Here is a 24654-nt window from a genome sequence, read left to right on the forward strand (position 1 = left end):
CTGGAAGTACTCCTGGTAGGGCATCCATTTCTAGAGCTGTGAGCTCTATGGGTCTCACATAGAGCTATATAACCTTCACCAGACCAGCAAATTTCCCCTGGCTGGAGTCAGTATGAAAAGAGGTCCCCTACAGGTCTCTCAGACTCTGAAGGACTCCTTTATGGGATGTTTGTAAGAGGATTCCTACATGATGATGTCACAAGAAGGTACCCCAGCTGAATGCTGGCCAAGGACATCAGAGGCATAAGATTATCTGGGGAACACAATGTGGAACTCTGTGGGAACTGGGGGTACTATATTTAACTCGCTAAAGAATATATGATGTTTTTTTAGTTCTTTCCCTTGAAATCAAACCTCCTTTGCCATTTTTATGGCTGCCATGTTTGTAATTAGCACCAATATTCTCCTGTTGTTATGTGGCTAGGAATGATGGTATGGGAGTAATTGTAAAATCAGAGATTCAGAGAAGGAAGGGTCTGACCCCCTCAGTTTTTACAGATGAAAAAGTTGATGTCAGAAAAAAATCGCTTCAGAGAACTGAAATCACATGGTCCCACGGGTAGTAGGTGACACAGTCAGAATTTATACTCAGGTCTTTTGGCCCCAAATTCTGTCCATTTACCACTGCATAATGTTGTTTCAAAATTAGGAGTAACCCAAATGACAGTGATAAGAAAACTGTGGGGAATGTAATAGAAAACCACACATCCTGAAGGATCTGACCAGAAAAAGGAAATGGGTTGGTCATGTAATGAGAACAGGACAACAGAAAAGACAACTCATGAACTACTCTGATACTCTTAAGCTATTAACAGAAGCAGGGAAGGGACTGCATAGCAAGATGTGTATCCCTAATGAATGGTTTATAGCTGGATCTGAACAAGAATCCCAGAGGATGAGGAGGGAGTGTAGACCTCACTGATGAAATCACAGTTCTAAGTACTTACAAGTATGTAACCAGTACACAACGCTGTCAAGGTGATCAAATCAGGCAATGCGTGATGTTACTAGAATGAACCTACACGACTGAGGGCACCTTAGATGCCATAAAGCTTCACAACTGTCAGGGACATCTGAGAAAGTTTCTACCGGTCATTGGCATTGCCTCTCATCCCTGTTTGGATGAGGTGTTCTTAAAGAGTAAGTGGGCCTAGTAATCCTTGGGCAAACCAGTATCTTCTACTCTGCTGATGTTCCTGTGGTTTTCGACTCTAAACAAACACATCGTAGGAGATGCTTCCTGTTGGAATGTTGGCCCCAGATTCCTCTTCCCCTTCTTGGAAGAGAATCTTGGCAAATGGCACTGCCTTAACCTCAACGATGACTCTGCTTTCTTCATCATGCTTCTCACACGGTCTTTCTGTCCTTTATCTTCTCCTGCGAGGGCAAACTCATGGGTGGGATTTAACTTGGGCTTAAAATGGCGCATCCACCCCCACAGAGTCTGGAGTACAAGCCCAGTGTGAGGGGAACTCATATGATATGGGAGCCAGTGGCGTCCTCCCCTTAAGGAAAATAAAAGGCATTTATGAATAGGAGAAGAGGGGAATACATAATTGAGAAACAGAAGTAAAGGAACTTACTTAGTTGATAAGTATGTCTTAGTTTGTAGCTTTTCTCCAGCATTTTTAACCCCAAGATTAAAGGAAGTTTTAGAGACTAGAAAGGAGAGGAACTAGAGATAGGGAGATTGATTAAGATATTTTTGCTTTTTTTTTTTTGAGGGGGGAAGGCAGGACAAAAGGAGTTAAGTGACTTGCCCAAGGTCACATGGCTAGCAAGTGTTAAGTGTCTGAGGCTGAATTTGAACTCAGGTGCTCCTGACTCCAGGGCCAGTGCTCTATTCACTGTGCTACTTAGCCGCCCCAGATGAAGATATTTTTGAAGAACGTCTAGTCTTATTTTTGAGGAAGGTGGTGAATATTTTATCTCAAGAGATATAAGTCCTGAAGAGAAAGAATACTTGTAACCTAGATAATCAGGCTCACTGGACAACAGTGTGGGCCAGGTGGTTGGAAATCTCTCAGAAGTCCAAACAAATGCTAGACTCCCTTGTTTGAGCAGAATTAAGGAGGTAGGTAGTATGTCTTGGAGTCTCTTGGAGATGGGAAAAGAAAGGGATGTATCTCTGTGAAAACAAAAGTCCTATATATTTGGGAGGGGGATAGCTTAGTCACGCTGGACCTACAAACCTGCTCTACACAACTGGTATTTAGAACTACTATTGTACAATAAAAATTTAGGTTTCCTCTATGTTATTTCTGACCTCAGAAAGACATGAGAGATATGAAATACCTTAATTGCTCTCCCTACGTCTAGTTTCTCTGTCCTCTAGTCTCTAAGACTTTCTTCAATCTTGGGGTCAAAAATGGTGCAGAAAAGCTATATATACATATGTATCCACACACATATATTATATGATTAATAATGTATTACATACAATTATATATTATATATTCCCCCTTTTCCAAATCATAATATTTATGAACTTGAAATATGGAACCTTATTTTTAATTTTAAAGTTAATGTTTTTTTTTTATTTTGATCAGGCTTTTTGGATACAAATTTTCAAGCATTCTTGATGCACATCATTACGAAAGATGGACAGAGATAAAGGAGATGCTACGTTAGTATATGATTTTTATGGTAACTTGAGACGTAACCAGGCAAATTCCAAAGTCCATCCAGATAAAAATAGAAATGTGGAGGTCTAGATAGGTTATATCAAAAAAGAAATGTCACTGATTCTCCCATCACTTCTTTGCTTTTCTGGGGGAAATATTACCAGATCTTATATTGTGACTCATTTATATAAGATTACTGAGAATGGAATTTTGGGTCACCTTTATATTTGTGTGAAAGAACCCATGTTCTATTATGTCAACATGTGTTAGAAACCTAGATAATCAAGTGTCTCATCCTTTTGAGATAAGTTAGGATTACATAACTGAGGCTGTCTATAGAGATGACCCAGTTTTTAGTCTTAATCCACATTCTCTGAGGCTAAACGTGCTACATGAGTGTAAATACACTGGAAGCCTTTAACATTTTTGGCTAACATGTAAAATATGCAAAAAGCTTTTTTTTTTAAAGAAGAATGAATGAATTGGGTTTGTTTTGTGATAAGGCAGGAAAGACGATAAACAGAAGAGCCCACACGCTTCCACACTGTTTTGTGGCAACAGTGGGCGAGGAGAGGCTTGCAGGAGATGTGTTGTAGTATCATAAAGGTCACGTCCACCCTGCTGAAGGTCAAAAGACTGATTTTTCCTACTGTTGGATGTCTTCCCACATTCAACAGAGACAAAGATGTTTGTGATGAATTAATTTCTTAAATCCCTAGAAATCTGTCAAGTCTTTTTTAACCTTATGAATGCCAATGACTATTTTTTTTTGCTCTTCTCTGTGCAGATGATTTCTCACTGAACACTCTGCTCTCAGTACTACTCGTGTAATAGCAAATGACATATGCAATGCCAATTAAATATTTATGCCACATAGCATTGAAATGGTAAATATTGTATTATGCTTTGCACTTGGCATCAGTCAGGAGATTTTTTCTTACATTCTGAACAAATGATAGCCTAAAACAGAGAAAACATTACTGTATTTCACAGGCTATGTGACAAGTTGTTTATGACCATAACATCTCGGATTTTACTTGTCTTTAAATGGAGGAGTTTAAAAAATATTATCTTTGAATGCTCTGCAATTATGTGATTATCTCTCCCCAAATCTGAGGGGGTAATGGTAGCATGTAAAACATGTTAGTATGAACTAACCACTTCAGTATACTTTAAATCAAGGCAAGGTTAAAATTCACAAAGAATTGTTGGAGATATTTCCCCCCCTCATATATACTCATATTCATCCTCTCTCCTCTTCCTCTTTCTTTCTCTGTCCCTTCACCTTCCCTCCTTCCTTCGATTGGGTCTTACTATCTTGCCCAAGATGGAAGAACAGCAGCCATTCAGTGTCTCTAGCCAAATACTGATTGTCTGAAAAGCTTTAACTTTTTCTGTCTTTCTTTTTTGGACCAGTCCAGTTCTTCTTTGCAGACTAGTGTCCCTCTATCTTCAGAGGCTCACCCCATTGGTGTCAGACACAGTGTTTATATCTGATTAACTTTAGCACTACTACAACTCAAAAAGCCTTGTCTCAAGTGAGATGTCAGCCTCAGCCACACCAGCAGCAGGAACTACAGACGTGCACATCATGTACAACTCAGTATTTTTGCAACTACAGTGGTACTATCAAACCGGTAAACAGACATTTTTATCTTGTATCAAAAAACAACTTGTAATTTCAAACACATCCTTGTCAAAACACTATTATCAAAAAATATATATTCCTGAGTTTAGGGAGTAATTCTGCATTTTTTCCTCTTTCAGAGTTTTTTTAAGTAAAGAATTTTTTAAAGAACATGAGTCTGTGGGTTATGCTGAATTGACTATACAATTTCAGTTAAAAGAGTAATTGTCTGCATGCACCACTTCGGAGAGTGTTAGGTGGCACAGCGGATAGGGAGCTGGGCCTGACAGAGTCAGGAAGAATTCTTCCGGAATTCAAATCTAACTCAGACACTTACTGTATGACCCTAGGCAAGTAACTTGATTCTGTTTGCCTTAGTCTCCTCATCTGTAAAATGAGTTGGAGAAGGAAATGGCAAACCCCTGCAGTATCTCTTCCAAGAAAACCCCAAAAGGGGTCACAAAGAGTTAGACATGACTGAAAAATGTCTATAGCACTTTTGCATGTTTAATAGATAATGTTGGGGCGGCTAGGTGGTGCAGTGAATAGAACACCAGCCCTGGAATCAGGAGGACCTGAGTTCAAATTCGGCCTCAGACACTTAACAATGACTAGCCATGTGACCTTGGAGAAGTCACTTAACCCCAATTGCTCAGCCTTCACCCCTCCAAAAATAAAAAAAAACACCCTAAAACAAATAGGTCTTATGTGACCTGTCTAAAATGTCAACGTGTGTTTCAGTGTTGGGGCAGACAGGATTTCACTTTTACAAATTATATCCCTTTATAAGAATGAATGAGACAATAACGTCATTAAAAGGAACAGAAGACAATTACTTAGCATTAATTCTCACCCTCTTTTTTCAATGTGTACTAGGTCTGTATCCCAAAGAGATAAAAAAAAACTTAAAAGGAAAAGGACCCATATATACCAAAATATTTAAAACAGCTCTTTTCTTGGGGGGGGGTAAAGAACTGGAAATTGAAGGAATGTCCATTAATTTGGGAATGAATGAACAAATTGTTGCATATGATCATGATGAAATACTATTGTGCTATATGGAATGATGAACAAGATGTTCTGAGAAAAACCTGGGAAGAATTATATGTGAACTTCTGCAAAGAGAAATGAACAGAACCAGGAGAACATTATATACACAGTAACAGCAATACTATATGATGATTAACCATGAATGACTTGGCCATTTTCAGAAATACCAATGATCCAAGACAATTCTGAAGGGCTCATGATGAAAAAAAGCCTTCCATTCCCAGAGGAAGAACTGATGGAGTATGGATACAGATCAACATATACTTTATTTATTTTATTGTTTTTTGGAGGGGGGAGGGCAGGGCAATTGGGGTTAAGTGACTTGCCCACAGTCACACAGCTAGTAAGTGTGTCAAGTGTCTGAGGTAGGAGTTGAACTCGGGTCCTCCTGACTCCAGGGCTGGTGCTCTATTCACTGTGCCACCTAGCTGCCCCTCGACATATACTTAAAAACACACACAACTTATTTTATTTTTCTTGTTTTTTTTTTCCCCTCAGTGTTTTCTTTCACAACATGACTGACATGGGAGATAAAAGTGTGGTACTATGGAAAAAGAATACAATTAAAGAGTCCTGCATTCAACTTCTGGAACTAATTACCACCACCTGCCTTCCAACTTTGGACAAGTCATTGAACCTCTCGAAATCTTGGTTATTCATTTATAAAAAGAGAGATCTGGACAAAACCTTTAAGGTTCCTTCCAGTTCTAATGCTAAGATTCTGTGATCTAGTCCAGGGGTGGGGAACCTGTGGCCTCGAGATCACATGCGGCCCTCTGGGTCCTTAAGCTTTGTCCTCTAAGACCTCAAACTTTGGATTCCGTTAAAGGGGGTCACACTTGAGGACCTAGAGGGCCTCTGGTTCCTTCTCTCTTGCCCCACTTCTGTCTCTCCCTGGTTCTGTCTCTCTCTTTTCTCTGTCTTCTAAGTTTTTGATTCCTCATTTAAATGCTTATTGTACTCCATTCCATCATGTGTCAAGTGATATCTAATCACTATAACCTAATACTTTCCTTGCAAGGGAAATGCAGTTCCTTTTGAGCTTAAATTCACCTAGGTAGGTTCAGGCTACCTGTTGTGGCATTCAGACTTTAATATTTCACTGACTCATGTTTCCCATAAGAATACAATAAAATTGATACATAGGCCATAGACATTTTTGTTTCCAGGCTTTAAATATGTGTGATATTATGTATATACACATATATAATATACAACAAACAATCCTTTCTAGAATGAGCTTAGATCAAATTAGTATGAAAATTCGACTACTGTCTCAGTCAAAATATATTTTGTAGATGTAATTCAACTGTTAGAAGAAGCAGCAGTGAAAAATGGTATGTAATTCATTGCTTAGCTGGGTTCTATAACCTAATAAAAAAGCACTTTTATTACAAAGACATGTCAAAAGAAGAAAAAAAAGAATGTCACAACATTTTATTTTGCCATATATATTTAAATGCTTGATTTCTCATGAATAGTAAAAGGCTGGCATATGTTTTCCTTTTGACCCTCATCCGCAGATAAATGGCTAATACTATAATCAATTTCAAGGTACAGAGAGAGGAAAAATGTTCATAAAATGCAAATAGACATAAAAATGGAACAGATAAACTGCTAAGGAATCAGAACTGCAGTGAGCACGGATTGGACAGGATATGTTTTTGCCAGATCTAAGAAATGCTTCTGTTGTTAAACAGCCTTTTTAGCAGCTGCACAACGATATCTATTTCAGGAACTAGTTTGTTTCAGCTGTCCAAGGAAAACAAGAAGCCAGAATTTATATCTTTTGTTTTTAACGACTAATCAGAATATTAAAACTTTGTAGCACGGAGGTTGGTAAGATTAGGCCAAGTATCTATTAGAATAATAATCCCACACAGTTACAAATCTTTATTAGCAAATGACTTAACTAACCCTGCTATGGCATTCTATCATTCTATAATGCTTTACAATACTTCCCTTAAATGACTGCTGAAATGAAGGCTCTCAGTAAACCGTTCAGTGCTATAGAAATGCAAGCTTTTATTCAGAACTAACCACTGGGGCAAGAATGCAAAGAAAACACAATGCTACAATATTTTCTAAAAAGTTCTCATTCTCTTTCTCTCTGTCTCTCCCCCCCACCCCCACCCCTTTCCTCAGTCTGGTTGTCTGTTTCTGCTTCTTTCTGTCTTTCTCTCTGGGTCTATCTCTTTATTTCTCTCTCTTTATTTCTCTCTCTCTCTCTCTCTCTCTCTCTCTCTCTCTCTCTCTCCTTCCCTCCTTCCCTCTCTCTCTCCTTATCTCTCTCCTTTTGGTTCTCTGTCTCTGGTTCTTTCTCTGTCTCTCTCTGCTTATCTGTCTCTGTTTCTCTCTCCTTCTCTCTGTCTCCTCCCTCCCTTTATCCAGGCCTTATTGTGTGATTTCAAGGGAGAAAAATGAAATTATGTCTTACTGCTCGTAAGGGCCTACCATTGTTTTTCAGTTTTTCAGGCTAGCTATTAGAGGGGCATAAGCCTGGGGCAAAATTACCCTGTTTGTATTGCTTCCACTATAATTTTATTAATTTTGATCCCATTTTAATTAGTATCAAAACAATTCAATTCCATAGCAAGCAATAATTAAATGCCTGCCTTGCATGAGGCACTGGATTGACCATGGAAGATAAAAAGACCAAAGACTCCTCCCATCAGCGAGCTCCCAATAACACTGACTCTTACATGCTAACAGTTAGATTGAAGGGTTTCTGCTTCTCATTAAAGCTCAGACTCAGTTTCCTATTTGTACAATAAAAAGGCACATGCCGGGAAGAACTGGACTGGATTATTTCGAATTTCTCTTCCAGAGCTAACATTTTCTAACATTATCATTCCAAATACTTGTGCTTGTGGAGTAGTTTCTGATTTTTCGGTAGCACAATAATTGTGGGGCATTTTCATCTACTTCCCAAAGTCATCAGAAAATGAGGCAGGGAAATGGGTCTTGGATTCCTGCTCTCTCTCCACCATGCGGAGCAAAAACAGCATGACCAACCACAGAGAGTGAGAAATCTTCCCCTCTGTACAAAGCTCACAGCTGCCGGTGCCTTTGGCCAACATTTTTCCTTCTGGAGTTTTAGTGAGTGGAAATAAGAGGAGGAATGGGTACATCAGGGCTCAAAAGGATTGGGATGGGAATTTTATGATGGGTATAAAATGTCTCTGGTTCTTCCTGTACCACTGGCACTTAGCACTAAGCTTAATGTGGAGGGTTAGGAATTAGCAACATGCTCATTGTTGAAAGGCATGCTGAGTTTCAAGGTGCCCCTTAATGTACTAGGGAAGCATTTTCTTAGATGACAACATCCTACTAGCTTTAAAAAGTTAATGGGACATAATGGCTTGCCGTATTAATTTGTTGTCAGCCATACTCTTACCTCAAGCTACTGCCCCAATTCTCCTTCACTTTATGATATTGGGACTTAGAAAGAGGAAAGAGATTTCAAAGCAATCTAGTCCTAACCCCTCATTTTTCAGATTGGGAAAACAAATCCAGGGGTACCCAACATCACCCAAGTAGCAGATCTGGGATCAGAAATGAGGTCATCTGATTTTAGATCCTGTACTTTCTTCTGGACAGCACAGTGGATAGAGCACCAGGCCTAAAGTCAAGAAGACACATCTTAGTGAATTCAAATTTACTCTCAGACACTTACTAGCAGTATGACCCTGGGCAAATCACTTAACCCTGTTTGCCTCAGTTTCCTCGTCTGTAAAATGGCCTGGAGAAGAAAAAAGTAAGCTACTTCAGTATCTTTGCCAAGAAAACACCAAATGGGGTTACAAAGAGGTGGACTCAACTGAAAAGCCTGGGACAATAACAACTCTTTCTTCTACGCTGCTTTACTGTCAAACTTCTAGGACGCACAATCTACATACACCTGCTGCCTCCACTCTCTCTATACTCAGTTTCTTGCAAACTGGCTTGCTATCTATTGCTCTATTTGAAATGGCTGGCTCTCTCTATAATCACCAATGCCTCCTTAAATGTCAGAACCAATAACCTGCTTTTAGTTTTCATGTTCTTTGACTTTTTTGTTGTTTAAATTAAAAAAAAAATTACTTTTGGTCATTTCCTTTTTGATGTTCTCTCCTCTCTTGACTTCTGGGATACTGCTCTCCTCTGGTTCTCCTCCTACCTCTTTGACCAATCCTACTTGGTCTCATTTTTAGGCTGCTCTCCTTCATCCCGTCCCCTGAGTGTGGGTGATATCAAGGCTCTGTCTTTGATTGGCTTTCTTCTTTTTATTCCCTTCCTGATAATTTCTTTCATTCACTTAAGTGGCTTCCATGATCACTTCCATTTCGATAAATTACCAACCTTTAACTTCAGTCGTAATCTCTCTTCTGATCCTAGATCCACATAATCTGAACTTTTTATGGGGTCTCCACATATATTTGACTGACATCTTAATTCAAATGTCTATAGAACATAAGCAAGCCAGTTAGGTATCCAGAGCATTGGAGCTGGAGTCAAGAAGACCCAAGTTCACATCTAGCCTATGACAAGCTCTGTGACTCTGGGCAAGTCACTTAACCTGTGCTTATAATTCATATCTGTAAAAAGGGGATAATAATAGTACCTATCTCCCAGGATTGTTATCAGGAATCAAGTGAGATAATAGTTGTAAATTGCTTTGTAAAATTTAAAGATTCAAGAAATTTCACCTATTATTGTTAATTATCACTGTTATTACTGCTTTTAATATTATTAATTCATATCCCCCCAAACATCAGCTTTTACAAAAAATATGCCCTTTCTCCTAATTTCCCAGAGCATCAATGGTGTCACAATTCTCCCACTTACAATAAGGCTCAAAATCCTGGTATCATCTTTGACTCTTACCATGCTTTAACACCAAAATTTAATCAACTCCCACATTCTGTCAATTCCATTTCCACAATCTTCCCTTCAGCCCCTTCCACTCCTATTTTCACCTTCGTAATTCACTTATTATCTCTCTCACCTGAACTACTACAACATAACACGTACTGCCTCCAGCTTCATCCCTCTTCCATTCATCCTGAGGAATCCAGGTCCTCTGATTCCAAATCCAGGGCCCTATTTCATATAGTGCTGCCTCCTGGGTTACTTTTTTTTTTAGATTTATTTAATAAATGATTGCTGAACTGAATTTGAACACATAAACTCAGAAGTGGCGAAATAATGGTACATCCATTATGCTGCTTTATTTATTCCTTATCAGCTGCGATGTTCCAGTCCCGCCCCTCCTCCACTCTAAATCCAAAGGAGAAGGGAGCTGCTTCTAATGTCCTGGGGGAGCACCATTTGATGGGAGTGATATATTAATGTTCTAGCCGTCAGCTCACTCCAGCTCTCTTCCCTATTGGAAAGAGAAGAAGAAAATGGTGGGAGAGAAGCTCGTGGTAGAGTAGCTCATTATTCTGGGCTGCCTTATTCGTCCCTTGGCATTACCTTCAGAAATGAAGAGGACATTCAGAGAGGATGAAGGAAGGAGGAAGTAAAGAGGAAGTGATGGAGGGAAAAATTCAGAGACACAGTCCCTCTTCTCACGATGGCCAGAGTCAAACATCTGGAAGTGAGGGCAATGTGACTGTGACATGTTACCCTACTGAGCCCCAGGACTGATATGGCTGGCTAGGCAGGCACCCTCTTCCTCCTTGTCTGCTTCACAGATGTCCCCCCAGAAGCCAATGGCTTTGCTGAAGATGACCATGTCCAACAGAGGAAAGCTCTTCTGTCATCAGACATAAAGAAAACATCATTATGCAAAAAGGCACCACTAATGGAAAAGGAAACAAAAAATTTACTCTTATGTGTTCTTTCCTGGAATAAATTAGCTAATAAAATTGCTGAGCATCCCTTTGGTAATTCGGATCAGCCTCTGGGGGTAACAACATGGGTATTAGACTAGGTGTCAGAATTCCTGAGTTCTAACCTGGTCCCTGCCACCGACCAGATATACAACCTTGGACAAGTCACAGGTTTCGCTGGGCTCCAGTTTCCCTGTTCCTTGAAAAAGGGTAATAATAAGTCTCCTAGTTTTTTCTCACAGGTATTGTGTGTGTCAAATATATTGCAGAAAGGATAATAAAAATGTTATCACTGATGAATCAATTTGAAAATAAAATATATGAAAGGAATCAACATTTCTTAAAGATGATGTATGTTACGGGTAAGTTAAAAAACTAGCTTTGTTTCTTATTCTATTCATGCTGTTTTTCTGTGTAACAAAGAAATGTAATGGCATAACTCTGAGGTGGTGGTAATAGAAACAGGTGAAATAGTAATGAACTATTTCTTTTTTTGTATTTGGGAAAGAAGAAAGTATGATTTCTTTTTAGTTTTGTCGATCAGGTGTTTAATTCTGTTATGTTTAAATGCTTTGGGAAATAAGATATGGGTCACAAAATTTATGGTGACATATATGCACAAAACAATTCTAATAGGGAAATACAATACATGATATTTCTCATTACATTTGCATGCATTTACATTTATACTTGAAAAGAGCTGTGATTCCACAGGGATGAACACTCCTATCAAGAGACAAAAAAGCACCTCTGTATTTTAGCAGAAAATGTCATGAGTTTCTGTGGCTCCAAAAATTCTCCCAGTGGCCAATTTTGTGGTGAAGAGGTTTTACAAATTTAGCAACGCTGGACTCCTGGCAACCAACACACCATCCATTGCCAAATAAATACTAGATGCAATCCCCACTTTGGTAGATCCAATTAGATGCTGCACTTCAGTGGCAAAGCCTTTGAGAGCCCAGGGTCATCCCCATGTGATCCTGTTGGCACTAACTCCAGAACTAAAGAGGACATTTAGACAGCGTGAAGGAAAGAACAAATGAGGGAGGGAAAATTTTTCAGTTAGAATGAGCCACTGGAGAAGGGTTTCACTGGAAGTTCACACGTACATATGACTCAGTGTACAAATCTTCTGAGGCAATGGATTTGGCAGTGTGATGCAGACTGGAAGTCAGGATATCTGGGTTCTAGTCGATGACATTAACCTGCTGTGTGACCTTGGTCATTCTGGACCAGGAGCTCCTTCTTCTCTATGAGGAAAGCTTTGGATTCGATTCATTTACAGCTCTAAAATTTTAGATTCCTTTAAAAGTCTAATTTCTCACATGCCATTTACTGCCAGTTATTTGGGGAACTATCTCAACATTTCTGCAAGCTAGTACTGCTTGTAGATGGCACAGTTACAATACAGCATGACTGCCTTAATAATTCTGCCTCTGTCTCCGAGCTGATTCCTTTTTTTCTAGCCTACTAGTCTTTACTAAAGAATACACTGCTGTTTAAGGACTAACCTTTGTGACCCACAAGAGTTAATAACAGTTCCTGAAAGCATGTAACTTAAAACTAAGGAGTAATTTAGGCACCAGAACAATGCAACTCATCAAAGAATGATCAGATTATTCCACACACAGGATTTCCTGGAACATCACAAACTCGTTTGGAAACTTGAATCTGCAATTTCCAGTTCTCTGGCATCACAAAGAAAACTGCTATAAATATTTTAAAACACATAGATTCCTTTGCCCATCATTGGGGAATGGGTGAACAAGTTGTGGTGTATGATTGTGATGGAATACTATTATTGTGCTATAAGAAATGAGGAGCTCAGTGATTTTAGAAAAACACAGAAGGACTTGCATGAAATAATGAAGGGCGTCTTTAGCAAAACCAAGACAACATTGTGTATAGTAATAGCAAATATTGTTTTAAAAATGACTTTTAAGGATTAAGTTATTTTGAATATTATATAGACTCAAATTAACTATAAATGACATATGACAAAAGATGCTATTTGCATCCAGAGAAAGAACTGATAAATAAAAGTATAAGTATGTATAGAATAATTTTACACACATGCATATATATGTGTCTGTGTTTGTGTATATATATATATATATGTATATATGTATGTGTGTATACACATCCCTATACGTATAGTTACGTCTGTTTGTGTCTACTAGTAGCTAACTTTGAAGTGGGGGGGAAGGAAAAAAGGAAATTTGCATGACAACTTTGTTTATTTCAAAGAAATAAATATATTGATAGTAAATATATAAATAATAATAAATATATTCACTAAATATAGTGAATATGCGATTTTCATGAGCAATCATATTTTTCATTATACTTTGTTATGGAAATGCTTGTTTTATTCCATAAATTAAAAAACAAAATGTGAATTTGCATTGCTAGTTTTTTTTTTTTCTTCATGGGTCAGCCACGCTGTGTCAATCTATGCTACGTCTTTGTGAACACTATTAGTATTTCAAAGCAGGGAGCCCTTTCTATCACTTAGGAACAGGACACAAACTATTGTACTAATTTCTCACATTTCAGAAATAATTTCTAATTGGTTGTGTGTTCTGGCACGCTGTGAAATGGTTAAGTCATACGGCTATGGGCAACTTTCTACTAGTAGCCTGCATTACTTGGATTACTTATTAAATGAAAAAGATGATCAATACTCCATCTGCAAAGATGAAAAATTCCACATATGTGAATGAGTCTATAATCCATTCATTGTTTTATGGGCCTGAAGCCCTCCAAGGAGTGTTCCTGAGTGCTGGGTGATGGCCCTGAGTGATGGGCTTTACATTTAGATTGCTGAGTTAGCTGAAAGATGTGTGATACCACAAGTAGGCAGAGTTCCCTACTGACTATGCAGCCACGGAGATTCCTGTCTGATGTTTATTTCAGAAAGGGCAGGAAATATTTTGTGTGCATGAAATGTAGCAGAGATACATGTTTTCATTAAGAATATGCCAAAAAGCAAAAACATTTTAAACTCAGTGGGCAAGGAAGGCTGTATTTTACTGGGAAAGAGCTTCCTTAAAAAAAAGAGAGCAAGTGAATACTTTTGTATTTATCTAAAACTCCAGAAATTTAATGAAAATACTTTGTGATTTACACAGTATACTTACCAGCCCAATACCGACACCTCACTCTGAAATATAATCTCTTGCTATGCTGCTGGGCAAAGTAAATATATACATCAGATCACACCACTAGTAATATGGATCTCCTGATTTACAGTAATAATACAGAGAGGCCCCGATTAGTGTGAATGAGGACTCCCCCCCACCGAGTGGCTTCATGTATTAACATTTCCACTATTTGAACTTATAATTACGTAAAATACAGTCACTGGTTCCAGCTCAGTGATAATACAAAGTATGAACTGGAATAGCGTGACTACTTCAGGAGATTTATGATCTGTATTAATTGGGACCTAGTTTCAATCATGAGAATGGGGACTTACCTATGAAATATGAGAGCAGTATTGCCAGGAGCACAGAGACCCCTACAGCGCAGAGGGCAGTGCATTTCCAACTACAGTATTTTGAAGACTTCTTGAATTTAAAAGCACTTCTTGATAGGGTGTTTCTAGGTAGTGGCCGAGTCGGGGGGGAATAAACAGAGCCAGATGCCATTGTGTATCCTGGTGTGGCGGTGCTGAACAGTGGCGTCGTCCCTGTTCCTGTTTTGAATAGGAAATGCCTGTGGAAATGAAGAATATCACTGTAAGAAACAAGTACGTGAGAATGTGAGACATAAGGTGCTATATCTTCATCTACAGACATTCAGAAACATATGAGATGTAGCTATATATGATGGAGCTATGAGATATCTATATGGAGCTGTGTCTAAATAGAAGTATCCATCTATAGATAGAGATATTGCTGTAGACAGACCTATACAAAGTGGAAAGATATCTATCTATAAATATAGGTATATCTAGTGTATAGATAGCTCAGGGGATACATCTATATTCATATATCTCTCCTCTTTTTTTTTGAACATATTCTATATAGTTCACAGTATCTAAAAAGATTAGATTGTGAAAGTTAATAAGTATCCTTAAAGACAAAACAACGCCCCCACCACTTGGATATATCCCCTTCTCTACACCCAGAGCAGCCTCCCTGGTTCAGGCCCTCACCACCTCATGCCTAGAGAATTGGCTCAACAACCTGCTAGGTGGTCTGCCCATTTCATGTGTCTCCCCACTCCGTTCCATTCTCCACCGTGATCTTCCTGAAATGCAGATCTGAGTACATCATTCTCCCCCATTTAGTAAATTCTGGTGACTTATTATCTCCAGGGTCACATGTGAAGTCCTCCCTGTGGCACGCAAAAGTCCTTCCCAACTGGCCAACCCACCTTCCACCTTTCCAGTCTCTAACATTATACTCTTATTTAAATAGTCTAGACTTATATAGGTCCAGCAACCAGACCTTCTCACTGCTCTTCATACACTTTGGAACTCTGGGTTTTTGGTTGACTGTCTTTAGGCAAGGAATACTTTTCATTTCCCCTTTTTACAACTTCTCTGGCTTCTGTGAAAACTTAACTCAAATCTCATCTTTGCAAGAGGTCTTTCCTAGTCCTTCTTTTCACTCTTTCCCTGAAATTGTCTACCATTAGCACTGCGTATCTGTCTGTCTCTGTCTATCCATCTAGTATGTATGTACACATGTGAGTATGTAATATGTATGCATGCATCTGTGTATATAGTGAATATTTGTAAGTATATATACACACTGTAGGTATATAATCTGTATTGTGTACATGTATATGTGTATATATGTACATGCATATCTAACGTGTATGTATTTCGTATATGTCTATACATGCATGTGTTGAACAATACTGAATAATATGTAGATATGTATATGTATGCTCTTTATCTATCTAATATGCATGTACGTATATATGTGCATGTGTGTCCCCTGCTAGAAGATTTCTGCCTTACTTTGTATCCCTGGTCCTCATCACAGTGCCTGGTATATAGTAAGTTCTTAATAAATGCTTGCTGACTTACTAGTCTCTCCTCTTTATTCTCTCCTTTTCTCTTTCATCTTTGTCTTTCTCTGGTTACTAGACTCAGTGTTAAATTCCTCCTTAAATATTTCATGGGGGCTTGGGGGTCATGTTGGGTTCTCAAAGGTTATGTTAGGACAGCAGATGTGCTGCTAGGTCCTATTAAGCTAGCAGGGCTCCTAGGACAGGCCTGGTAACAATTCATGGCCAGCCGACCTACCCCTACAGTGGCTTTTCCCCAAAAGGTCACCTTTTTGCCACATGAAGATTATCTAATGCCTGGGACCCCATCTTTAACAGTGGAAAAAGTGTGCACACAAATAGAAAGAGTCCTGAAATTTACAAAGTTCCTGAACTGAACAAAGTCTCTCCCTGCTCTTAAGATGAGCTGCAGAGACGTGAACTAAATTACAGCACATACTGGGCTGATTCAGAGTGTACTAACCTACCAGAGTGGAACTTTATCTGTGCGACCTTATAGGAAGTGGTGTGCTACAGGGTTCTGTGCTTGGCTAGTATATCAACATTCTCATCATCAGTAAGTTGGATGAAGGCATGGATAAAATGCTTATCAAATCTACAGATGGTACAAAGCTGGAAAGGACAGTTAATGTAATGGATAATATGGTTGACAACCAAAAAATTCTCACTAGTCTGAAAATATGTGATGGAAATAATATGATGAACTTTAAGAAGGATAAATATTAAGCGCTATTAAGGAGATAAAATCAGCAGCATAATTACAGGATGGGGTGGGACACGGTTAGATAATAGTTACTATGTGAAAAATATCTGAGCAATTTAGTGGTAAATTTAGTAAAAGATTAATCTGTTCTCCCTCACCCCCAAATGTGTATGTAGTAGCCAAAGGGCTGGTCAGATTTTAAGTTACATTAACTGAAGCACAGTTTCCAGAATGGATGAGGTGATAGTCACACCACATTGGAAGGAGTATCCGTTTCAGTTCTGGACATCACATTTTAAGAAGGCCAGTGAGAAGCTGGAATACAGACAGAAGAGGGGGATCGTGATGATGATGGTACCTGGGACTATGCCATACAAGGATCAGTTAACAGAAGATGCATATTCAGAAGGAGAGAAGAGAAAGCTTAAAAAAGCAGCTATCTTTATTGGTTTGTGGGGCTCTCATATGGAGGAGGCATCAGAGTTTTCATTTGGCCAGACAGGTCATAAGTCCAAACAATGGAATGAAGTTACAGGGAGGTATATTTCAGTTCTTTATGAGGGGGAAAAATTAATGATTAGAGCTGTCCCAAAATAGAAGAGTATAGTTTGGAAGGTAGAAAGCTGTTTATCACTAAAGATCTTCAAGAGTAGTACCTATCAATTGGGGAATGGCTGAACAAGTTGTGAACGGTTGTGACGGAATACTACTGTGCTCTAAGAAATGATGAGCTCAATGGTCTTAGAAGGACTTGGAAAGACTTGCACAAAACAATGAAGGGTGAAGCGAATGGAACCAGAAGAACACTGTATACAGCATCAGCAATACTGTTTTAGGAACAATTTTGAGTGATTAAATCATTTTGACTACTACAAATACAGAAATTAAAAATAAAGGACACATGAAGAAAGACACTATCAGCATCCAGAGAAAGAACTGATAAATAGAAGTATGTATAAAATAATTATACACCCCCCCCACACACACACATTTGCCTATTTGTGTCTAAGGGTAGGCATCTCTAGGGCAGAGAGGGAGAGAAAAAAAAGAAATATACACAGTAATTTTATTGTCTATTTGGAGGGAGTAGCAAGTTGTATATGGTAGACTTGCAGTTTCACGTGCAATTATCTTTTTTTTATTGTAAAATGCATATTTTGTTCTGTGAATCAAAATAAAATTAATTTAAAAAAAAGTAGTACTAGATGCCAACTTTTCGGAGATGGTACCAGAGTGGATTCTGGTTGCACGAGATCTGAGATGGGATGGTTCTAACCCTGATTTCTGTTTGGAGTGTTTTTGAAATTCTTTATAAAAAGTTTTCAAAGATTATTTACAATTCACACAACCTTAGACTGGGAATGCCAAACACTCCTACCTGATAATAAATCTTCCTTACAAAATCTGGAGTAAATGGTTACCCACTCTCTGCTTAAATACTCCTAGCCTCAGGGAACTCACTATCTCTCTTTCAGCTTAATCCTTAGATGGCCCTAATGCTAATAATTGCTTGTTGTTGTTCAGCCCAGTCTGACTCTTTGTGTGAGTCTGTAGACCTTACTTTCCATGGGATTTTCTTGGTAAAGATTCTAGAGTGGTTTTTTGTTTCTTTCTCCAGTGGGTTAAGGCAAACAGGAGGTTAAGTGACTTGTCCAGGGTCACACACCTAGTGTCTGAGATCAAATTTGAACTCAGATGTTCCTGACTTCAGGCCCAGTGCTCTATCCACTGAGCTTCCTAGTGCTTAGATGAAGAAAAATATGCTGTTCATTAAGACAGGAAACTAATATCATTCCTTTATAGTTACACCTGGCATTTAACATTTTCGGAAACAACAGGCTCATGGAAGTCAATTCAATTATCTGCATGCACATCTCCTATTCTGTCAGGTATCTGAGGTAACATCTTAATCAGAGATAGGCTTTCCTCCGTTCAACCCAGTAGTGTCAGTCATGGCCAAAACCAGTTTTATGTCCCCAGGGATAGAAAATTCATTTTACCTGTACTCTAAACAAAGCATAATCAGGAAGGTAAATCTGTTAGGGGAAAAAAAAAACACAAAACACATTCCAAATTATGCAAGTCACATAACCAGTTTAGTGGTAGCAGCAAATGCCTTACTATGCATAGTTGGGAATACTAAGTAGAATTAAGCACTGACTCAATTTCCAAAATATGGAAATCAGTACAACTATTTGCTGCCTATCCACAAGAACAACATTTCTGCTATGTAATAATGCCAGGGAAATGCTTCAAACATGGCACCTTGAAGAGTTTCTTGAAAAGCCAGGCATGATAGTCTACTCTTTTTAAATAGGGTTCCTTGACTTTGTTTCTAATTTATTTTTAAATATAAATTTGGAGAGGTGATCTATTATTCCATGCCTTCATGGAAAAAGCAGAATTTAACAACTTTTGGTCACAGATTTATGAATCAGATGCACAAGATTTTTTTTCTCCTCTTTCTAAATGCCTGTCCACATTAATAACTTATTAGGTCTAAGTCTATAAAAACCAAATAAAACCAGACTGGCTTTTAAATAAATCTGGATATATGGAAGAGAAAAATGGCAAGAAATTGAAAATGCAACCTTTTACACTGCCTCTAGTATGTATGGGAAGGGCTGGTTGTGATTTTGCAAGTTGGCAAAAATGGTTAGATTTTTATATGTTAAGTTCATTTGTGAGCTCATACATCTAAAACACTATTGTATGTATTACTCTGTGTGAAAGCCTCAAAGTGTTTACATATATCAATATGCACATAAATATATATTCATTTTCATTTTGGTACAAGATTGTTAGTCTGGGGTTCAAAATGGATGGATGCCTACTTCCCCTGGACAAAAATGTCCCTCTCCCTGAAATATGCAAGAAATAGAAGGAAGACAAATGAGGACTATGATTAATATATACCTTCTCCTCTGCATGGGTGAAGTATAGAACAGTTTTCTACACAGGAAAATTATTTTTTCTACTAACTCTCTGGCACACTCCCCCTCCATGGTCCTCTACCTATGGTATATACCAGGTTATGGAGCTTTGGGAATATGTAAATAGCATGCAAGAATTCTGCAAATGTATATTCTACACACATGTGCATATATGTGTGCATACACATGTCTATCTACATATGTATCAGTTTATCTGTGCATGTTATCTGTGTATGAATATGTCTCTCCATCTATACATATACAATACACAATCTGTTTATGCATGTTATCTATGTATGCATCTATCTTTTTGTCTATCCATCTATACATATACAATACACAATCTGTTTATGTATGCATCTATCTTTCTGTCTATCCATTTATACATATACAATACAATACATTCCAAATGTATTGCTATGACCTGGGATCCAGATGGTGCTTGTCTGAACACTGGCAGACATTTCCTTTGCTTTTTAGACCATATTTGAGAATTATATATATAAAAAAAAAATTCAACCCTCTGAGAAAAATTCCCCATTGTATTCAACAATAAAAGTAGCAGCCTCTTTTAACACCGAGCACACCGGAACGGGCTGATTTCTGTTCTGATGTTTCTAATGATGCCCTGTGTGATGCCTGCCTACAGTTCCTCAGCTATTTGTGCCACCGTTTCCACTCTGGTGATGAACTAGAGAGGCACACTTGAAGAGAGACTATCAGAGACTGAGATGAGGAAAATCAATTTCAAAGCCCCAAAGCCAGCTGGTGCAGAAGGTCAGTGAACACTAACAGTTGCTCGGTGGCACTGGAATCTCAAGGGGGGTTCCGGGGAACAACAGCCGCCGCCGCCAGACGACAGCTTTGGACCGCGCGGCATCATTAACTTGTAATGCTATGCGGCAACGAAAACAAAAACGAGGAGGATTACTTTGTATTAGGCACAATTAAGAGTGGCTTTTTCAAAACGCCAGCAAACGAAAGGACTCGCGGCAAGCTTGGCTGATCTGCTTGCAAACGTCCCTTCTGATCCGCGATTTTCACCCTCTGTTCTAGCTCATCTTTCTAACTGACTTTCTGAGATTTCCTTCCCGAGGTCATGTCACACATTCAAAATGAGCAGGACAAAGACTGAATCCCCCTCATCTTTCTTCCTGTCCCCATTCCCTCCCTTCTTGGCCACTGTAGTAATTCTCTCCAACTGACAGACTTGGTATAATTTTCAATTACTCCTCTTTGTCCCCTTGCTGCCAGGCTGTCAGAGTCCCGAGGATTCTTTTCGTTCACAGTATGTCTGATTGCGCTTTTTATGCCCCCTCCTCCCTTCAGGCAGGGCTGCAACCTAAATTCTAATTCTGGTCACTTTGCACTCGGAATCCTAGCACCTCAGCTCCCCTGGGAACACAAGGCAGTCCAGGAGTTAGCGCCCAGGGCTGGGAGGCACGTCCTCAGAATCCCAGCTCTGCAACTTAATAGAGGAGTGACTTCAGGTAACTGGTTTAATTTAGCTGAATCTCAGTCTCTCCGGCTGTCCTATGTGTAGAATCTTCGTCCCACCAACCTCACAGGTTTGTTTTGAAGAAAGTGTTTTCAAATATATGAAAAATGCTTGCTGAATTTATAGACATACCTCCACTCTCCCACCTCGTCTTCATGTTATCTAATTTTCTTTATTCAAGAAGTTTCTCTTCCATCCCCCCAAGGATTAATTACACTAGTTAAACCTTTATATCACTCTTTTAAATCCTATTATCCATGGTAGAGTGAAAAAAAGTGATGGTTGCTAAATTCTTTCTTGTTATGCATGAAGATGTGAGGTAAAATCTCACCTCTGCACTTGTCTCCTATGTGACTTTGAGCTGAAGTCACTTGACCTTTCAATGGGCCTTAGTTTCCTCATCTGTAAAATTAGGTGGTAGGATTATGTGGCTCTGAATTCCTTTTCAGCTCTAGACAGAAGAGCCTTTTTTTCTGTTAAAGTCATCTCCCACAAAACTACTTTCAACAGTAAATCAACCAGATTTTTTTAAAAGTAAATTTGAGTCTATACTTACACTTTGTCTATATGCTTGCATCAATTTTGATGTTATGCCTTAAACATCTCTGCATCAAGTAAATAAAATAAAACAAATTGTTATAATAACAATAATAACAAATTGTTATAATAACAATAACAATCAAGTGTAATACTCGAGTAACTTGAAAATACTAAGAGTCAACATGCTATATTAGAAAGTGCATAAGATTCAGGGTCAAGATATTTGCATTCCATTGCTAGCTTTGACATTTCCTAGCTGTGTGTACTGGGGCAGGTCAATTTACCAATTTGTACCTGAGTATCCTCATTTAAAAAAAAAATATAACACATGGCCTATGGTCTCTCTAAAGACTCTCAAGTAACCTGTACTGGGTCCACTGCTGTGGTCATTTTCTTTTTTTGGCTAACTGCACCAACCTGGATTTGCTCCAGGGAAATCTCAATGGGGTTGTCACTGGAGAGATAGCTTGGTTTAGATTTCTTCTAAAACATACTCTGGGGAATCACTGAATAAATAATCCTCTTCATATCTGACATGCATTGTCCAAGCAACTTTGCTCTTCTAGGTAGGATTTTGTGCAGGAGCTAGGTGGACTAACCTTTTCTTTCTCTAGGAGCCTGCTGTTTCAGTAAATCTCCTTTCTGTGGAAAATCTCCTCTTTCAACTCTCAGACTTGGAAATTCTTGAATTTTGGAACTCTTGAATTCTTGAACCCAAAGACAACTCCCAAAGCTAGTACTGCCCAGGAATTTCCCTTCTCTAAAGGCCAAATTCTGGGATCATGCTGCCTAGTAAATTAAAAACCTCCTCTACTCACACTGGACCTCAGAGTTCAGAAACATTACCCATGAGCTACCCTCTTGGACTGCAGGCATATGCCTGCCTCTCTCCTGGGCTTCTGTTGCAAATCACCGTCAACAATTCTCCTTCCCTTCATCCATTAAGCTGCACTCTGGAAAAGGCTAAAGAGTCTTGACAAGCAAGAGAGAATGAAATGGGCCAAGATGATCTCACAGACTTTTTTATACACCATGGGGAAGAACAGCTGCTCTGGAAGACATCACCCTTCCTAAATTACAAACCTTCAGTTTCTGGTATCCCAACAATAAAATACTAGTAGGCATGTTTCTGCTCCATCAGGGGGTATTCATCCCTCGGATGCATTCAAACACAGGACTAGGCCCTATCTGCTCATCACAGTCACTGAGAGACCAAGTAGATTCTCTATAATTCCACTCTTACACATGTCACATGCTTTTTATTTTTTGATAAATTTGTTCAGATACACCAGGCAGAGAAAACTCTGTATATACAATATTGCAAAGCCATTTATCAACCCTCTTCCAAACTAGTCATTTTATACATCTATAATTAAACATATGTTCTGGAAATTTTTAACACTTAAACTGATAATCTGATAGAGAAACTGATACTTTACAGGGCTGTTGTGAAGAAAATACTTTGCAAATCTGAAAGGCTATATAAATATGAGATATTATGACCAATTATTATAAATAAAGGGCTATAGCCCAGAGGATAAATTTACCCACATTGCCATGAAGTCATCCCATCCCCTGCCTTGGAAGGCTAACAGGAGCAGTCTGAGCTTGAAAGATACTATCATATCAGAGCCTTCCATAAAAGTCTCTGTACTGGGATGAGACAGACAGCACTAGAGGATTGTCCAGCCATTATACGTACATTTAGCCACGTGCAACTCATAAAGACTGTCTGTGGAGGCAAGGAAGGGTGGAGAGAATCACAGACAACAGCAATATTAGAAGTATCCCCAACAATAACATTATGGGTCCCTGGATTATTCCATGAACAGCTGGGGATATGTGTTCCTTGCTCTGAACTGATGGGTATTCTTACTGGTATAGGGAACTATGCGGGAATAGCTTCTTCTCCTAAAGCTTAAAGGTAGCTTCTCTGAAACTCACAGCTTAAGAGTTTTCTGAGGTTCTGAGATATCAAGTGACTTGCCAGGATCCAACAACCACTGTGTGATAGGTGGGACTTGAACCCTATATATGTTGTTTCCCCAAAATGGAATAAGAGTTCCTTGACAGTAGGGATGGTCTTATATTTCTGTTTCACTAATACTTAATGCAATGCTTGGCACACAGTAAATACTTAATAAATCCCTCCCTCCCTCCCTCCCTCCTTCCCTTCCTTCCTTCCTTCCCACCCTCCCTCCCTTCCTTCCTGATTCTATTCATTATGTGATGATGCCTCTCTAGAGAGGAGGTTAGGGTGACCATAATGGAAACTCTCTTGTTTCCTGGAAAATTTAGAGTAATCTTTTTCAAACTTCAATGAAGATTTTAGGAGAAAAATAGTCATAAAAAGAACCATGCTCCTAACTTTTAATCTCATTTAATTTAAAAATTGTGTATTTTATGCTTAACAATTTTAGTTTTCTTCTGAATTTTATTTAGGACCAAGGACATGCTTAGGAGGTAACAGGAAAAACCAAATGATTATAATTTTTAAAAAGATGAGCTAATATTTGACTACTGTCTCCATAGTGTTGTTGGAACTTAACAATAGTAGTCAGTGTGCTAGGCCTGCAAAGATGGCTGCATGGTTTCCATTATCTGAGAGAACCTGTTGGGTTAGAAAAATGCTTTTCTGACTGATTCAGCCTCACTCCAGAAGCATTTACTACTTCCCTCCCAACTTCCTCCACCCCCCCCCCCCAACCTGAGTATTAATATAGTGCTGGCTGTTTTTATTTTCTTCTCTTTTTTCCCAATGTTTGCTGAATAGGTCATCTATATCAAATAAATGTTAACTACATGAAACATAAGCAAGGGAAGCCTGATGTCCAGACTTCT

The 24654-nt window shown here is 38.7% G+C and overlaps 1 protein-coding gene across 1 annotated transcript in view; it reads right to left on the bottom strand.

Moving 5' to 3' along the window:
* Positions 1 to 24654, bottom strand: part of TENM3 (teneurin transmembrane protein 3) — a 3497142-nt gene that overhangs the window by 210963 nt on the left and 3261525 nt on the right. The window contains exon 15 of the mRNA XM_069096576.1: positions 14596 to 14834. Coding sequence (XP_068952677.1) covers positions 14596 to 14834 — 239 coding nt within the window. The remainder of the gene's footprint in view (positions 1 to 14595; positions 14835 to 24654) is intronic.

Source organism: Petaurus breviceps, unplaced genomic scaffold (assembly GCF_028583685.1).
Source record: "Petaurus breviceps papuanus isolate PSGF00001 unplaced genomic scaffold, PetGlider_PUasm1.0 126, whole genome shotgun sequence".
Classification (NCBI taxonomy): Eukaryota; Metazoa; Chordata; class Mammalia; order Diprotodontia; family Petauridae; genus Petaurus; species Petaurus breviceps.